General features: G+C 46.4%; 1 protein-coding gene across 2 annotated transcripts in view; it reads left to right on the forward strand.

Annotated features, from left to right (window-relative positions):
- The first annotated feature begins 16 nt into the window (after window positions 1-16).
- Window positions 17-18,217, forward strand: part of CCDC159 (coiled-coil domain containing 159) — a 29,553-nt gene continuing 11,352 nt past the window's right edge. Inside the window, exons 1-7 of one of the 2 annotated variants that reach the window (XM_083420514.1) lie at window positions 17-160; window positions 2,568-2,660; window positions 5,262-5,304; window positions 6,783-6,859; window positions 10,104-10,185; window positions 11,193-11,364; window positions 12,760-12,827. In XM_083420514.1, the coding sequence (XP_083276640.1) occupies window positions 125-160; window positions 2,568-2,660; window positions 5,262-5,304; window positions 6,783-6,859; window positions 10,104-10,185; window positions 11,193-11,364; window positions 12,760-12,827 (571 nt within the window). In that variant the 5' untranslated portion in view covers window positions 17-124. The remainder of the gene's footprint in view (window positions 161-2,567; window positions 2,661-5,261; window positions 5,305-6,782; window positions 6,860-10,103; window positions 10,186-11,192; window positions 11,365-12,759; window positions 12,828-18,217) is intronic. The other variant, XM_083420515.1, reaches the window with a different exon arrangement.

Below are 18,217 nucleotides of genomic sequence, written 5' to 3' on the forward strand. Positions count from 1 at the left end.
ACGAGGGGCCACGCCCCTTTGTTACACGCCTGGAGGCGGCGCGCGGGATCCTACGGGCTGCGCTCAGGCAGCTCCTGTCTGCGCCCGGCAGGGCAAGTGGAGGGCGCTCGGGCAGAGCCGCGCGATGGACTCGAGAGAGGAGGTGGTGTTGGCCACGACGGTAAAAGAGGGGGAGATGATCCCCGTAGGTGGGGCGAGGCTGGGGGGTGGGGTGGGAAAGAATAGCATCCGCCGGGGACAGGGTATCTGGGGGGCCAGAAGCGGCGCAGGATCCGGATCAAGGGGCGCTCTCCTCCTGAAGCTCTGAGCATCACGTCCATCCCAGGCACTCGGTCAGCCATGGAAGCTGGTGGTGGTTGGGAAAGTATCTTTTTGGGAAAGTACTTTCCAAAACATACACACAACAACAACAACAACAACAACACCACACAAACACACACAAAAGAGTCCTTTTCGTTAGGGATAATTCAGATGGAAACAACAACACAAAAAACCAGAGTCCTTTTTGTTAGGGATAATTCAGATGGAAATTCCCAGGTTTCAAAAAAAAAAAAAAAAAAAGGCTATTTATGTATGCCACTCCACCCGTGTTTTGTTAGCCCCAAAGTGGAAAACGAACAAGGTCCCAACTAAAGAAGAATGGCAGCTTAAACTGATGGAATAGGTGCAGCTGGCTGTGAGTTAAACCACAGAGCCTAGGATTTGCCAATCAGAAGGTCGGAGGTTCGAATCCCCACAACGGGGTGAGCTCCCGTTGCTCGGTCCCTGCTCCTGCCAACCTAGCAGTTCGAAAGCACGTCAAAATGCAAGCAGATAAATAAGTACCACTCTGGCAGGAAGGTAAACGGCGTTTCCGTGCACTGCTCTGGTTCGCCATAAGCGGCTTAGTCATGCTGGCCACACGACCCGGAAGCTGTACGCCGGCTCCCTCGGCCAGTAAAGTGAGATGAGGGCTGCAACCCCAGTCGGCCACGACTGGACTTAATCTTCAGGGGTCCCTTTACTGCATCCGTGTTTTGTTAGCCCCAAAATGTTAAAACGAGCGATGTCCCAACTAAAGAGGAATGGCAACTTAAACTGATGGAATATGTGCAGCTGGCAGACTAAACTTATAGAGTAAGAGGACAAGAAGAACATACGTGTAAAGAAGACTGGAAAACGTTTATTGAATATATGGGAAATAATTGTGTACGTTTGAAAACGTTGGCAGCATTAAGAGAAGTTCACCAGTGTAAATAAGTTTGGGTGGATGTAACAATGGATTAATGAATGGTTTAGTTTATGTAAAATATGCAGGGATCTATGGCGTGCAAATTGAAGCATAGAAGGAGGAGAAGGGAAGTCATTGATATTTTAAGGTTGTTCAAATGAATAGTCTAAAATGTAAAATAGAAAAACTTAATAAAAATTATACACCTCACCCCCAAAAGGAATTTGCTGCTGATTGGGAGAGGCGCCTGACCAAGGCAGCTGCTGCCTCTTTGCCTGTTTCAGGCGGTTTTAAGAAGCACTTCTGAGGTCTCCCTTGCCTAGAAAGAAGGGACCCTGTGCAGTTCTCTGCTTGACTCATGTTTTTGAGGGGGAAACCGCTGTTTAGTCATAAATCAGAGCAAATGGTGACCTGCCCCCTTCAGGAAACGCTGTACTAAACTGTAATCAATAACAGCTACTCACAGTGCATAAAACATCACAATGCACATCGAAAGCAAAGATACAACTTATACAATTTAACAATAACAATAACAAATTGCCGTAGCTGCCTATTTATACTTAATTTCATGCACACGACCTCCACCCAGTCAGGCCTGTAGGCAAAAAGAGGAGGAATCTCTCAAATAGCTTAGTGGGATATTTGTTTCTCTGAACAAGCCTTTCTCTAAATTGATTGAAACTAATTCTCTTAAGCCCTTCTACTTGTACATATATTAAGACAACTGTGCAGGAGATTCTCTTCTCCAGACTTTGAACTGGCTGAAGTTGATGTTCAGTTGTAAGGTAAAGGTAAGGGGACTCCCCCTGACCATTAGGTCCAGTCGTGGCCGACTCTGGGGTTGCGGCGCTCATCTCGCTTTATTGGCCGAGGGAACCGGCGTACAGCTTCCGGGTCATGTGGCCAGCATGACTAAGCTGCTTCTGGCGAACCAGAGCAGCGCACGGAAACGCCATTTACCTTCCCGCTGGAGCAGTACCTATTTATCTACTTGCACTTTGACGTGCTTTCAAACTGCTAGGTTGGCAGGAGCAGGGACCAAGCAACGGGAGCTCACCCAGTCGTGGGGATTTGAACCGCCAACCTTCTGATCGGCAAGCCCTAGGCTCTGTGGTTTAACCCACATTGCCACCCGCGTCCGTCTGATGTTCAGTTGTAGGCCCTGGGAATAGAAACTTGCATCACCACCTATTGGCAAGTTTTCAGACCTCCAATCCAGGGGCTTGGAAACCAAGAAACTGGGGCACTGTAGGGACTCACTGCTCAGGTCCCAGCGTTCTGCTGGTAATTGGTCTGGGCCTCCTTTCTCTGACCCTCCTGCCAAATCAAATGTAAACCCTGCCTCCTTCTCTCCCAGGAGCCATTGTTGATGCCAGTTTCCCACAATGATATGTGCCGAAACCTCTCTCCTAGCTGGTGCCTGTCTCGGGCAGGCAGCACAGTGCCAATGGTAAGTGTCGTGGGTGGGCTACAAGAGGCTGGCGGAAAGCGCTTGTGTTCTGCTAAGGGAAGGTTGGGAGTGGCAATCCTGGCTCCTTGGTGGGGGCTGCTTAAATAGAGAGCCTGCCAAAGCTACAAGTGACCCACAAGCCAGAACTGTAGCCTGGGCTCTTGAGTATCTGGCTTGAAGGTGGCTTGAATTGCCAGCTTGGATTTTCTTGTTGCAGTCCTGGCATTGCGGGTGGGCAGGCAAGCCTGTTCTGGTTATCCCTGACATATGTGTGAGAGGGAGGCAGGTTTGCACCCACCAAGCTATACTGCCAACATTACCGATGTTGGACATGTGGCCACGGGGGGTGGGGTGGGGGATGCTCAGTGGCGGAGCTTCATTTAAATCAAGTCTTACTGATTTAAATCAAGTCTTACTGATTTAAATCAAGTCTTACTGACTAGTGATTTAAATCATGATTTAAATCGATTTGATTTAAATCAAATCCACCCTTCTATAAACCGTGGCATGCTCAGTCGTTATCCCTCTATGTGGCAGGAAGAAGCAGGATTGCACCCTCTAGCACTGCCTCTGACTTACAGAGGAATCCATTCCACTGCTGAATGTTTCCTGAGGTTTAGGGGGACTCTCCTTTTTTGTAACTTGAAGGCATTGGTTTGCATCCTGTCCTCTGAAAACAAGCTTGCTCCATCTAGAAAGGATAGCTTATGCTTGTACAACCTATAAGATTTAGGCATCCATCCCATGAGAAACCCAGTTCCTGACGGTCAGAATGCTATCACCGGCTCCTGTCTGGTCGCCCAGGAAAGTATAAGGACAAGGAAAAGTTTCTTACTGTCCTTTTTTATTTCAATCCTAACAGAGAGAGGCTATAGAACCCAGCCTCTTGGAAAATGGCGTTGTCTCAAATGAATCTCCACCCCCAGTCTCTCCTATTTCCTCATTCATCTCTTCTACGGGTGCTGCTACATGCCCTCTGTCTTTGAGCTCTTGGCTCTCTGACTTTTAAGGCTCCCTGGGATCTGGGAGGTGGAGGGTCTGGAATGCTTTCTAATGACAACGTGTCAGCCGAGTGTTGTTCTGGCTCTCCCACGATTTCCCAGCTTTCCCCCTCATCTGCCTCTGAGCTGTGACTTCCCTCAAGGCCCCGGTGCAAATCTATACTGTTTTCCGCTCCCTCCTCCTTGGGAGGGTCAGTGTGCTGATCCCAGGAGGAAGGTTACCGTTGGCGTGGTCAAAGTCTGGTCCTGGGTCACGAGTCTGGAAACAGTTCACAAAGAGCGAGGCGGGGTCTGAAGCAGGAAGCCAGGCGGGGACGGGAACTCTGGAAGGACAGGTCTGGGTCCGGGCAGAAGCAGGTATTCAGCAACGTTGCTCCCGCAACCTGGGACCGGGCTGACTGGCCTTTATCTTCTCTGAGGCCAGGGGCGGTCCTGGCCCCCAGGAGACCGACCTCTCCTGGCCTTAAGGCGAGCACTCCTCCTGGGAGAAACCAGTTCCCTCCGCCTCTCTGCCCTGAGCCTCTGCAGCTCAGGAGAGGCTGGAGGGTTACTGGACCCAGGGGGAGACTCACCTCCCCCTGACCGGGCTGGGAGAGGCGCACCTGTAGGCACTGTGTCCTCAATCACCTCCGGAGCCAGAGTGGAATCACCTGGTGCCTGCTCCTGAGGATCCGGCACAGGTGCAGGCGCTTCAGATCCAAGGCCCGGCCCAGCTCAGTCGGCCCTGGAGGCGGGGACTCCTGTGCAGGCTGGGGTTCCTCCGGTTCAGCCTCTGAATCGGATTCCCAGGCCATCAAGTCAGGATGGGGAGGTGTCTCCACTATTCCTCCTCTGCCCAGTCCCTGACATCACCCCCCCCTCTCCAGAGCCCTCTTCCTCCCAACCTGGTGGTTTCGGTCGGTTGAGGTGGCGTGTATGGAACACCCTTTGCAAGTCTGGCGCATGGACATATTCTGTGTATTCCCATGATCTTTCTTCAGGGCCATAGCCCTTCCACGCAGTCAGGTATTGCAACTTCTTTCTTCATATCCTGGAGTCTAGAATTTGTTCTACTTCGTACATTTCCTCTCCTTCTTCCATGACGGGAGGCAAAGGTGCTTGTCTCCTGACACAGACTAGGTGCAGAACTGATGTTATACACAGCTGACCACACACAAGCTTTCCACTCATCGGGAATCTGGGATGCAGAAGGCTATCGAGTGAGTAGAGAAGATATTCACACGGTCTCTCCTGCCTGATGATTTGTCGAATGGGCGGCTGTCAGAAGGGGAGAGCTGGACTGCATGTGAATGTTGGAAGAGCGGGTTTAATGTATGTAGTCCTGTTCCCTCCACCCCACACATTGCGTATGAATTGAGGGATAACAACTGCATGGCTTTTCAATCAGGAATCCTGTATAATAGAGGTACCTTTGCTGGCAGAACTTCAGAGAAAACCCTCTGCTTGCACTGGGTGCCAGGCCATCTGATTCCATCCCACAGGCCTCCACCAGGTTGTCTGGAGTTCTTGTGGACAATTGTTAAGGAGTTAGCTTATTGGAATGAGGCAGATGGTGATTATTATTATTATTATTATTATTATTTTGCTCCTTTTTGTGCAGCACGCCCAGACCCAGCTTGAGACAGCTACTATGAAGCCAACTGGTAAGCGATGCTCTTTGCCTTGTGACCTTGCAGAAACTTAGTTGACTGGTGATGGGGATAATTTAATTCCTTTAATTTGCGGCCATTTGCGCATATCGAAAACAATACGTCAAATTTATCAAATGGGGATAAATGTGGAAAGGCCAAGTGTCTCTCCCGCTTGGAGGTGATCTGGAAGGAAGCAGGGAAAACAGCAGAGCTGGACCAACACTTTCTGGATTGCAGTCCCAGGCTCCAGCTGCAATGAGAATTGGGCTTCCGATGGAAGATAAAGGAGATAAAGTCCCTAACAGAGAAGAATGGCAGATTAAGTTGATGGATTATGCCAAAATGGCTAAAATGACCAGAAGAACCAGAAATCAGGAAGACAATTTTTTAAATAAGGAATGGGGGGAATTTACCGTAGTTTTCGCTCCATAACACGCATTTTTTTTCCTCCTAGAAAGTAAGGGGAAATGTCTGTGCGTGTTGCGGAGCGAATGCTTCCCTCCTCCGTGGTTTCCAGCGGAAGAAGAGGAGGGAGAGAAGCAGAACCTGCTTGCTTTAAAGGAGCCTACCGGACAGGAGCCGCTTACACTCGTGTAAGCGGCTCCTGTCCAGTAGGCTCCTTTAAAGCAAGCAGGCTCTCTGTCCCTCCAGCAAAGGTTTTCAGCTCGCTAAGGGGGTGGGGGAGGAGGGAGAGAAGCAGAGCCTGCTCCACGCGTGCTTCTTGTCCCTTGAGTGCTTTTCCTTCCCTCCCCACTTAAAACGTGGTTACAAAGCACAGATCCACATGGATCCTCAGGACTTTTGCACTGGGTCACCCCAAATTCACCATCAAATCACATAGCATGTCCATGGCTACAGTTTGCACCAAAAAAAACCACGCACCCTCTGTTCCCTGGGGCTGCAGTGGTGCAAAAACGTGGTTACAAACATGAATCCACATGGATCCTCAGGATTTTTGCATTGGGCTACCCCAAACTCACCGTCAGATCACATGTCTGTGGCCACAGCATGAACCACAAAAATCATACATCCACTGTTTCGTTTAGAATATTTTTTTTCTTGTTTTCCTCCTCTAAAAACTACATGCATGTTATGGTTGGGTGCGTGTTATCGAGCGAAAAATACAGTATAATATATCTTAAAAACCACTGTAAACAGCTAAGATTGTTAGTAAGATTGACATAACATTTGTAGCTTAATGGTGAATTTCGGCTACAATGGAGATGTAAAAGATTTGGATTATCATAAAAGATTCAGGAGGAAATGATTAACAATAGGACCAACAAAGCGGAGGAGGAAAATCCAGGAGATTCTTTGGATTCTTGTTTTTATGTTGTATGTTGGATATGTAAAATTTTAATTTGAAAAACCAAATAAATAATTTCATATAAAAAAGAGAGAATTGGGCTTTCTGATCTTCAGCCTGAGCTTCAGATGTTGAATTCCACCCTTGGTGTTTCTTATGCATAGCTGCTGCCTTTCTCTTGCAGTGATGGTCCCAGAATCCCAGATGATGGTGAAAAACGAAGTGGATCTTATCAAAGCTCAGCTGCATGCTCAAACCAAGGTAAGGTCTTGGGTGGAGCTAAGGCTGTGGAAGATGCTCGTTTCTGATCCAGGTACATTTGGGATAGCACTGGGCATTTAACCATTGGAGTTGGGAAGCTTTGGCTTAGTAGAAAGGGAAGGAGCCAGACAATTGGTCGGTCCATAGAGCTTAGCACTGGCTCCAGCAACAGGTAGGTAATCTCTAGGGTTTCAGGCAAAGAACATTCCCAGCCCTACTTGGAGACTTGGAAGAATTTAATCTGGGACCTTTCCCACATTATTCCACCACAGTTAATATCGAAAATGTATCTAACATGGCCAACAGCTTGGACTACTGCAATGCGCTCTATGTGGGGCTACCTTTGAAGGTGACTCAGAAGCTACAACTGATCCAGAATGCGGCTGCTAGACTGGTGACTGGGAGTGGCCTCCAAGACCGTATAACACCGGTCCTGAAAGAACTACATTGGCTCCCAGTACGTTTCCGAGCACAATTCAAAGTGTTGGTGCTGATCTTTAAAGCCCTAAACGGCCTTGGCCCCAGTATACCTGAAGAAGCGTCTCCACCCCCTGAGGTCCAGCTCCAAGGGTCTTCTGGCGGTTCTCTCACTGCGAGAAGTGAGATTACGGGGAACCAGGCAGAGGGCCTTCCCGGTAGTGGTGTCCGCCCTGTGGAACGCCCTCCCATCAGATGTCAAGGAAATAAACAACTATCTGGCTTTTAGAAGACATCTGAAGGCAGTCCTGTTTAGGGAAGTTTTTAATGTCTAATTTTTTGCGATTTTTAATGTGCTATTAGCCACCCAGAGTGGCTGGGGAAACCCAGCCAGATGGGTGGAGTATAATGATAATGGTAATGATAATAACAATAATAGTGGTAATAGTAGTTGTTACCAGATAACCCCCAGGAAGCTCACAGGCAGAGCATGAAGGCAAGAGTTCTCTCTCTGCTCTGTGATGAAGTCAAGGACCTTGACTACAAGAGGACTGTGTCTTCATGCCAATCATCCAGGGCTGTCTTCCAGTCTGCAGCCTCTTCTCTCCCCCGCGCTGGTACCCTAACACAGAGGAGAGAGACTTTCTGTTCCTCATCAGGCAATGGCATTACCACCTGCCTTGCCCCACCTAGCCTTTCCCATGAAGGAATGGGTTTCTGTGTAGCAAGTTTAAAACTGACTCAAACCCTCCCCCTTTTGTTATTTCAAAAGAGAGCACTTTTAAATGCGTAAAACTTGAACTGTTGAGCAAAACCATAATAAGGACACAACTGCATAAACAGTTCTGTCCTTTATCAGGACAGGCAAGGGATGGCCTTGGCTCTCCAGGGGAACAAAGAAAACATGTCAGAACTTTATCTTATGTGCTGACCACAAAATACGAGCAAGACCAATGTCCGGGAAAAACGCCAAAAGCGTGTTCCCGGAGATTATGACGTCTTCCCAGATAAGAGTAGAAAGAGGAAGATCCTTTTATGGTCAGGAGTACAGGAAGGAAGATCCTTTTATGGTTGAGAGTACCAGAGCAGGAACATATGTGATGTCAACCTGCGTATACAAGTTGACGTGGCTGGGGAAGGGGGAGAGGATGCCTGGAGGATATATATACTGCATGAAACTTGTCATTACTTTGGTGGGAATTTAAGAAAGTGAAAGGCTTCTGGGAAATGATATACAATGAATTGAAAAAGATTTTAAAATATACATTCACAAAGAAGCCAGAGGTCTTTCTGTCAGGCATTCTAGGAAAAGAGATAAAGAGAAAGGATAGTAAGTTCTTACAATATGCAGTGACAGCTGCAAGGGTGTTACTGGCGCAAAAATGGAAACAACAGGAAATACCGACAATGGAAGAATGGAGAAGGAAGCTGCTAGACTATGCTGAGTTGGATAAAATGACTGGGAAGATCAGATACTTAAGAGACCAAAAGTTCACAGAAGACTGGGGAAAATTTGTTGAATACCTGGAGAGTATAAGTGAGGGCCAAATAACGCTAGAGGGATTTAAAAAAGCACTGTGAAACGTGAGAGGTATTGTTTAAAGGGAATAGAGAAAAAAAAGGTTTAAACAATGACAATACAAATATAAGAAATGCGTAAACCAATAATGACTACAAAAGATTTACGGAAAAGCTGAAGGAAGTCCAGAAAAGAAAGATTTTGTGAAAATTTGGATGTGAAAATAATGTATGATTTGTTTTTGTTGTAAATTAATAAAAATTATTATTATTTTTTTTAAAAAGAAACTTGTCATTTCTTTGTACTTGCTGTGGACTCACCACACAGGTGCCTTCTGCTATCCGGAGAGCAGAATAAACTCTTTCTTTGAAGCAACCTCGGTGTCATTTTGACTTCCTTCCTCCTGTCCCGGAGCAACACAGACCCAATCGGTGAACTCCAATAAGGCTACACCCAGATTATGACTTTGAGAACAGCAGCAGCAGCAGCAGCAGCTGGGAAGAGAGGAGTTCAGGGATATTTTTTTAAAAAATAGTTTTATAAATTGTGCTTCTTTGTTTCTCAATTTGATCCTTTTACATGGTTTTGCGGTATTTTATGCATTGTGATCTTGCTGTTACTTCTGTTGATTATAGATTGGTAATTCTTTATTGCGGTTGAACTGTTTAATTATTATTTGCTGGTGTTTAATTTTACTGTTTCTGTTAGTTTACTGATGGATTGTTGAATGTTGCTTTGTTTGATATAAGTTGATTATTTTAAAGTTATTGTGATTTTTGTATTGGATCAGATTGTTTTATTATGTTTTTGTGTCTTGGAAGCTGCCCAGAGTGGCTTGGGCAACCCAGTCAGATGGGGGGGGGGGGTATAAATGAAATATTACTACTACTACTAAAGGTAAAGGTAAAGGGACCCCTGACCATTAGGTCCAGTCGTGACCAACTCTGGGGTTGCAGCACTCATCTCACTTTATTAGCCGAGGGAGCCGGCGTACAGCTTCCAGGTCATGTGGCCAGCATGACTAAGCTGCTTCTGGCGAACCAGAGCAACGCACCGAAACGCCGTTTACCTTCCCACCGGTATTTATCTACTTGCACTTGACGTGCTTTCGAACTGCTAGGTTGGCAGTAGCAGGGACGAGCAACAGGAGCTCACCCCATCGCAGGGATTCGAACCATCGACCTTCTGATCAGCAAGTCCTAGGCTCTGTGGTTTAACCCACAGCGCCACCCATGTCCCTACTACTACTACTACACAAAGGCAGTGGCTGTGTGCGTTAACCCTGTCTGTGCCATGTTTCCCTGCCAGGCTTTTCAGGCATTGAGCCACTCAATCACCTTGTTGGAGCAGGAGAGCAACCAGCAACAAGGTCGGATCAAGGAGCTGGAAGGTAAGAATTGTGGAGACTCGTAAGCACTAGCCAATCTGGAGCATGGCTTTAAAATGCATTGGTGCTGCTTACAGCTTTGCAGAATGTGGTCTGCTTAGTATTTAGTATAGCTCCAAAGGGGGCATCACTTACCTGTGCAAAGGAGGAATGATGATCACCTTTAGGGATTCTGTGTGTTCAGAATTCCCCATGAAGCTTGGTGTCTTAATGTGTCTGGTCCTGATGGCTATGAAATTTCTGCACGCCTTCTACAGAAACACCACAGAAGTGAACTGGATCGCAATATCCATTCATTTCAGTGTAACTCCATCTGGAAAAATTCCTAATGCAGTTTTCCTTAGGATCCCAAGTCTATAACGACTAAGACTTTGAACAATTGGAAGAAAGTAACTTATTACAATGTCCCATGTTAATCGCAGGTCATGCTCTGTGTTCCAGTGTGTGCTAATGAGTTGGGTATTCTTCACAATTCTATATATAGCCTGTTGATACTGATTTTGTAAATTAATTACCCTACTCTGTTAAAAGGAAAACCTGAAATGCTGCACCACGGAAAGGCCAAATTCTTTTTTTTTTTTTAATATAATTTTTATTAGTTTTTTTAACATATCATTTTCAACAGTAATTAAACATACTTTTACATCTTATTCAAATTTTTGAATATGATGGAAAGGCCAAATTCTTCTATTCTGCATCCGTTCTACAAAGAACTTTGTAGCCTCCTGAAGTCCACCCTGCTCAGCTCTCCTAGCAAGACCAATATATTTTCAAGCTTCTCTCCACAGCCATAAGGACAAGAAACCAAATAATTAAAAAAAACGAAAGCCAAGAATGTTGGCAGACTAAGTTCTGCACCTGATGCAAAACCCCACACTTGCGCAGGTCGATCAAAGGTGTGCTGCATACCTGCCGCCTCCTCAGATTAGTGCAGGCCATTTTGTCCTGCCTCTCCTTTGGTGGTCTTGGAAAGCTCTGCTCCAACGACTCCTTTGTCTCTTCCTGTCCAGAGGAGGTGCAGTTTTTTGCCCGCTCACCTCATGGGGAGATGTTTGATAGCCTCATCCAGAAAAGGATCCAGGATGTATGGAAAGTCATGACCAGAGAGGTCCAAGGACTCCATGGATCCATGATTGAGAAGGAAAGCTCCATGGAGAACCTCTCACAAGAGGTCCTCGAGAGGTGGGAGAAAACACAGGGGGTGGGAGAAGAGGGAAGGGGCTGTTGGGTGGAGTGCGAGGTCATATTTCACAGTCCTCAATGCAGTGTCCAATGCATATCCGATCCTGCCCCGACTGTACTGGCTGCCAATTAGTTTCCGGGCCCAATTCAAAGTGCTGCTTTTGACCTACAAAGCCTTAAATGGCTCAGGACCACAATACCTCAAGGACCGTCTCTTTCCATATGAACCTACCCAGACCCTGAGACCAACTTCTGAGGCCCTCCTTCGTGTGCCTCTTCCTTGAGAGGTGCGGAGGGTGGCAACACGAGAACAGGGCCTTTTCTGCAGTGGCTCCCCATCTGTGGAATGCTCTCCCCAGGGAAGTTCACCTGGCACCTTCATTAGACTCCTTTAGGCACCAGGCAAAAATGTTCCCTTTTAACCAGGCCTTTGGTTGACCAGATTGACACCCTTTTAAAATGTGGCTCTTTTTTTGGGTGGGGTGTTATTGGGTTATTGTTTTTATTTTGATTTTATAGAATGTGATCTTTTCTATGAACCGCCCTGAGATCTCAGGGTATAGGACTGTATATAAATTCAATAAATAAATAAATAAATACTGGGAGGAAGACTTGATGAAGGGCACCCCTGGCTGACCTGGGTCTCCATAGACCCACTGACACATCTAAACAGGCTTAGGTGTCAGGTTGGAGTGGAAGGAGTTTGGTGGATGATCTTAATCCAGATGTAACCAAGGTGGTATGCTTTAGATGTTGGACTACAACTCTAGATGTTGGACTACAACTCCCATAATTCTTGACTATGCCCATAGTGGCTGGAGCTGATGGGAGTTGTAGTTCTAGAACAAGTGCCATGCACCATGGAGCTGGGCATGTTTAGCCTGGAGAAGAGGAGGTTAAGGGGTGATATGATAGCCATGTTCAAATATATAAAAGGATGTCACATAGAGGAGGGAGAAAGGTTGTTTTCTGCTGCTCCAGAGAAGCAGACACGGAGCAATGGATCCAAACTACAAGAAAGCAGATTCCACCTAAACATTAGGAAGAACTTCCTGACAGTAAGAGCTGTTCGACAGTGGAATTTGCTGCCAAGGAGTGTGGTGGAGTCTCCTTTGGAGTTCTTTAAGCAGAGGCTTGACAACCATATGTCAGGAGTGCTCTGATGGTGTTTCCTGCTTGGCAGGGGGTTGGACTCGATGGCCCTTGTGGTCTCTTCCAACTCTATGATTCTATGATTCTATGTTGGAGACCTTCAACAGACCAAATTGGAGTGACAGTGTGCTGGAAGAGAGTGTTGTTCTCTCACTTTCTCAGTGAGTCTCCATTGCTGGGTTTTGAAGGTCTCCCTTCTTTCTTTTCTCCCCCTCTCCCTACCCACCTTCCCTCAACCTGCAGCAAGAAGTTCCTTTGGGAGGAGCTGGAAGCCGTGCAGGGCGAACTGCGGCGCATTCATCAGAAACTGAGTATGTAGCTGCTCCGCTCATTTCCCTTGTGTCCTTTGCAGCACCCGTAGCGTTCCCCCCTCTCCTCCTTCCCTCCTAGGTTTCAAAAATAAAATGAGTTGGCTTATAATACACACACATACACACACTGGATGCTCGGGTTGCGAACGTGATCTGTGCGGGAGGCACGTTCGCAACCCGCAGTGTTTGCAACCCGCAGCGCCGCGTCTGTGCACGTGCGGGTCGCGATTCGGCGCTTCTGCGCATGTGCAGAGAGCGATTTAGTGCTTCTGCGCATGCCCGAGTCCTGAAACCCGGAAGTAACCCGTTCCTGTACTTCCAGGTTTCAGCGCGTCCGTAACCTGAAAATGCGCAACCTGAAGCGTTTGTAACCCGAGATATGACTCTCTGTGTATATATGTATATGTACAGTGGTACCTCGCAAGACGAATGCCTCACAAGACGAAAAACTCACAAGACGAAAGAGGTTGTTGTTTTTTGAGTTGCTTCGCAAGACGAATTTCCCTATGGGCTTGCTTCGCAAGACGAAAACGTCTTGCGCCTTTTTCTTAAAACCGTCAATGCATTCCTATGGGAAACCGTCAATGCATTTCCTATGGGAAACCGTGCTTCGCAAGACGAAAAATTCACAAGAAGAAAAAACTCGTGGAACGAATTAATTTCGTCTTGCGAGGCACCACTGTACAGTGGTGCCCCGCAAGACGAATGCCTCGCAAGACGGAAGACCCGCTAGACGAAAGGGTTTTCCGTTTTGGAGGTGCTTCGCAGAACTTGCTATGGGCTTGCTTCGCAAGACGAAAATGTCTTGCGAGTTCGTGCGATTTTTTTTCGCTCCACACCCCCTTTTTCTAAGGCACTAAGCTGCTAATAGCCTTTTAGCAGCTAATCCGCTGATCCCTTAAGCCTTTAATAGCCGCTAAGCCGCTAATAGCGCTAATCCGCTAATGGGGTTGCTTCGCAAGACAAAAAAACTGCTAGACGAAGAGACTCGCGGAACGGATTCTTTTTGTCTTGCGAGGCACCACTGCATATGTATGTGTGTGTGTGTGTGTGTGTGTGTGTGTGTATCAGAGAAAGAAAAAAGAAGCTTGGAAACCGGAGCTAACCCATTCACACATCACTAGCACTGCTAAAAAGGGTAAAATAAATTAAGCAAGGGTCCTATTTGTAAAGGGGGAAAAGGGTTCTTTACTTCCTGTTACAGTCAAACCTCGGTTGCCCAAAGGCTCTGTTTTGGAACGTTTTGGCTCCTGAATGCCGAAAACCCAGACGAAAACGCTCTGGATTTCAAATGTTTTTTTGAAGCCGAACGTCTGACGCGGCTTCTGCTTGAGTGCAGGAAGCTCCTGCAACGAATCGGAAGCTGTGCCTCGGTTGTCGAACGTTTCGGAAGCCAAATGGGCTTCTGGAATGGATTGCATTCAACAACCAAGGTTTGACTGTGCTTTATATTAAATGAACGAATAAATAAATATTTGCAAGGATGGCTTTGGATTCTGAGTCTGGATTGTGGGAGGAGGTTTCCAGGTTCCCTTGTGCAGCAGAGAGAGAGAGAGAGAGAGAGAGAGAGAACACGCAGAAGGAAGGAGAGTAGCTTAGGTGTTTAGTGGGACAGCACACAGTGTACAGTGGTGCCTCGCAAGATGAAAAGAATCCGTTCCGCGAGTCTCTTCGTCTAGCGGTTTTTTCGTCTTGTGAAGCAACCCCATTAGCGGATTAGTGCTATTAGCGGTTAGCGGCTATTAGCGGCTATTAAAGGTTTAAGGGATTAGCGGATTAGCTGCTAAAAGGCTATTAGCAGTTTAGTGCCTTAGAAAAAGGGGGTGGGGAGCAGAAAAAAATCGCAGCAACTCGCAAGACATTTTCGTCTTGCAAAGCAAGCCCATAGGAAATTTGTTTTGCGAAGCACCTCCAAAACGGAAAACCCTTTCGTCTAGTGGGTTTTCCGTCTTGCAAGGCATTCGTCTTGTGGGACACCACTGTATTTGCCTTGACTATCTGTTAATCTCAACCATGGGTAGGCAAACTAAGGCCCGGGGCCCGGATCCAGCCCAATCGCCTTCTAAATCTGGCCCGTAGACGGTCCAGGAATCAGCGTGTTTTTACATGAGTAGAATGTGTCCTTTTATTTAAAATGCATCTCTGGGTTATTTGTGGGGCATAGGAATTCGTTCATATGTTTTTTTTTCAAAATACAGTCTGGCCCCCCACAAGGTCTGAGGGACAGTGGACCAGCCTGCTGCTGAAAAAGTTTGCTGAGCCCTGGAACCCTACCCTCTGCTGGCTGGAGCCATGCAAGGTTGCTTATACTCAACACACTCTATGTAAGAGCCAGTTTGAGGAGTAGGGGAACAGGAAGGGTAAACGAGTATTGGGAAATGATATATAATGAATTGGAAAAAATGTTTAGAAGTACCTTTCCAAAAACCCAGGGTCCACTCTGTTGGGGATAATTCAGAGGGAAATTCCCAGGTGTCAGCTGTGTTTTGCCAGCCCAAAAATGAAAAATAAGTGATGTCCCAACTAAAGAAGAATGGCAACTTAAACTGATGGAACATGTGCAGCTTGCAGATTTAACCCATAGAATAAGAGAACAAGAAGAATATACGTTTAAAGAAGACTGGGAAATGTTTACTGAATATATGGGTGAAAATAGTGTACATTTGAAACGTTGGCAGCATTAAGATAAATTCAACAGTGTAAATAACTTTTGATGGATGTAACAATGGATTACTGAATGGTTTAGTTCATGTAAAATATGCAGGGATGTTGGGTATGCAAAATGAACCACGGAAAGAGAAGAAGGGAAGTCATTGATTTAAGGTTGTTTAAATGAATATTTTGAAATGTAAATTAGAAAATTTAATTATATATATATGTGTGTATACACACACACACACACACACACGGGTGGCACTGTGGGTTAAACCACAGCACCAATACTTGCCGATCAGAAGGTCAGCAGTTCGAATCCCTGCAACAGGGTGAGCTTCCGTTCTTGGTCCCTGCTCCTGCCAACCTAGCAGTTCGAAAGCATGTCAAAGTGCAGGTAGATAAATAGGTATCGCTCTGGCGGGAAGGTAAACGGCGTTTACCTGCACTGCTCTGGTTCACCAGAAGCGGCTTAGTCATGCTGGCCACATGACCTGGAAGCTCCCTTGGCCAATAAAGCGAGATGAGCTCCGCAACCCCAGAGTTGGCCAATACTGGACCTAATGGTCAGGGGTCCCTTTACCTTTATATATATATATATTGGGGGGGGGGAGGTACAGAGGAGGAGAGAGGAGGAAAGCTCCTTTGCACTAGTGGAAGGATCTGCTGCTTCTGACTGCTAGTTGGGCTCTTTACTTGAATCCAGCCAGCATTCCTTACCTTCTGCAAACTCAAGCCATCCAGAATCTTCCTCTATAGCAGACCCTCCGTTATCCTCCCACAATCTGAGCAGGTGGCAAATGTGAATGGCTTTGGACTCAAGCCTAACTCTGTCTGCTGGGCCACCTTCAGGGTATATAGAGGGGAAGGGTCTTTGCCCTCCCCACTCAACTAGGGTAATAGAATTAAAATCTCCCAAGTCCACATGTGTTCATTCAGCCAAACTCTCCCTCCTACAACTGAATATTTTATAGACTTAAAAGCTTTCTCTGGACCTTTTGCAACCTTTGCTTTAAAAATCTTGGAGGAAGGAGACTTTCCCAGCCTCCCAAAGCGACTTGTTCTATCGCCGAGCTGCTCCTTTTAATTAGAAAGATTTCCTTTAATTTAACACTCTTGCTTAATCTCGTCTCGTCCTCAGCGGTGAACTCTCTCATTCGCCTGTCTTCCATTTGATTTTGTAACATCAGCGGTTGACCTTTGGAATGTGGTTTTTAAATTAATTGTTCCCCTTGCAGGAGGTTCCCCGTCCCCCCAGTTCTACATATCTCAGGTTTGCTTAGGAGAATTGTGACCAATGTCGAGACCCCAGACATTGAGACTCTTGGCACAGCCTCCCTTCCGCCTTCAAGTCAGGATCCACTAGGGCAAGGATGGGGAACCAGCAGATTTTGAGATCCACCTCCCTTCAGGCCCAGCCAATGGTCAAGGAGGGTGGGTGTTGAATAGTGGGTAGACATGGCAGACGACACAGCGATTTCTCCAAAGCAGCTCTTTATTTTGTAAGCTGGAACAGTACTGAACAGCAAACAGCTCAGCCGGCCTACTTTTATAGGCAGCCGGCTGTCAACATTGTAGCAACAACAACCCAGGGTTTCCCGCCTAAAATAACTGACGTGGACCTCAGTGAAAACTATCTACAGTATCCCCCTGCTGGCCCAGGGTGAGAACTTCAGTACATAACAGTGGGAGTTGGATGTGTCCCATATCTTTGCTAGTAGGCCTAAGGTAGGTTGCAGTAGCAGCATAATCACCCTTCAAAAGGGGTGTCAGGGGGTCATTGAGATGTGGGTCCCCCACAACATGTTAGAACAAATTCAATCCTGGGTCTGAAAAGGCTGCTATTTTATTTTTTAAAATTATTTTTGCGTTTTCAATTTTACAACAAAAAAGAAACAAAATACAAACATCATTTTCCCTTTGACTTCTCTCCCCCCTTTTTATAGACCCGTATGTTTTAATTTTCATTCTGCATCTCTTCACTAACTCAAAATGTTACAAGTCCTCATTCATACTTCAAATTTTAATACAGCTTTTCTGTCATACCTACTAATAAATGTCGTTGTTTACAATATAAAAAAATTCCTTCCAGTGGCACCTTAGAGAGCAACTAAGTTTGTTATTGGTATGAGCTTTTGTGTGCATGCACACTTCTTCAGATACCAATAACTATTTACAATAGTTTTTCAAGTGCATTATATACCTCCCCCATTCTTTATTAAAGTTTATAGTAATAATAATAATTTATTATTTGTGCCCCGCCGATCTGGCTGGGTTTCCCCAGCCACTCTGGGCGGCTTCCAACAAAGATGAAAAATACACTAAATTGTCACATATTAAAAACTTCCCTGAACAGGGCTGCCTTCAGATGTCTTCTGAATGTCAGGTAGTTGTTTATCGCTTTGACATCTGATGGGAGGGCGTTCCACAGGGTGGGCGCCACTACCGAGAAGGCCCTCTGCCTGGTTCCCTGTAATTTGGCCTCTCGCAGTGAGGGAACCGCCAGAAAGCCCTCGGAGCTGGACCTCAGTGTCCGGGCAGAACGATGGAGGTGGAGACGCTCCTTCAGATTAACTGGACCGAGGCCGTTTGATTCTTCCTGGCTCCTAATTCTTCCTGTAAGATTTGCCAATTCAGCATAGTTCGTTAATTTTATCTGCCACTCTTCCTTGATTGGAACTGTATTTCCTAAGTCTGAGGATTGTTGTTAAACCACCAGTGACTTTAACAAAGGGGAA

This window comes from Podarcis tiliguerta (genome assembly GCF_965153285.1).
Source record: "Podarcis tiliguerta genome assembly, chromosome: 17".
Taxonomy (NCBI): Eukaryota; Metazoa; Chordata; class Lepidosauria; order Squamata; family Lacertidae; genus Podarcis; species Podarcis tiliguerta.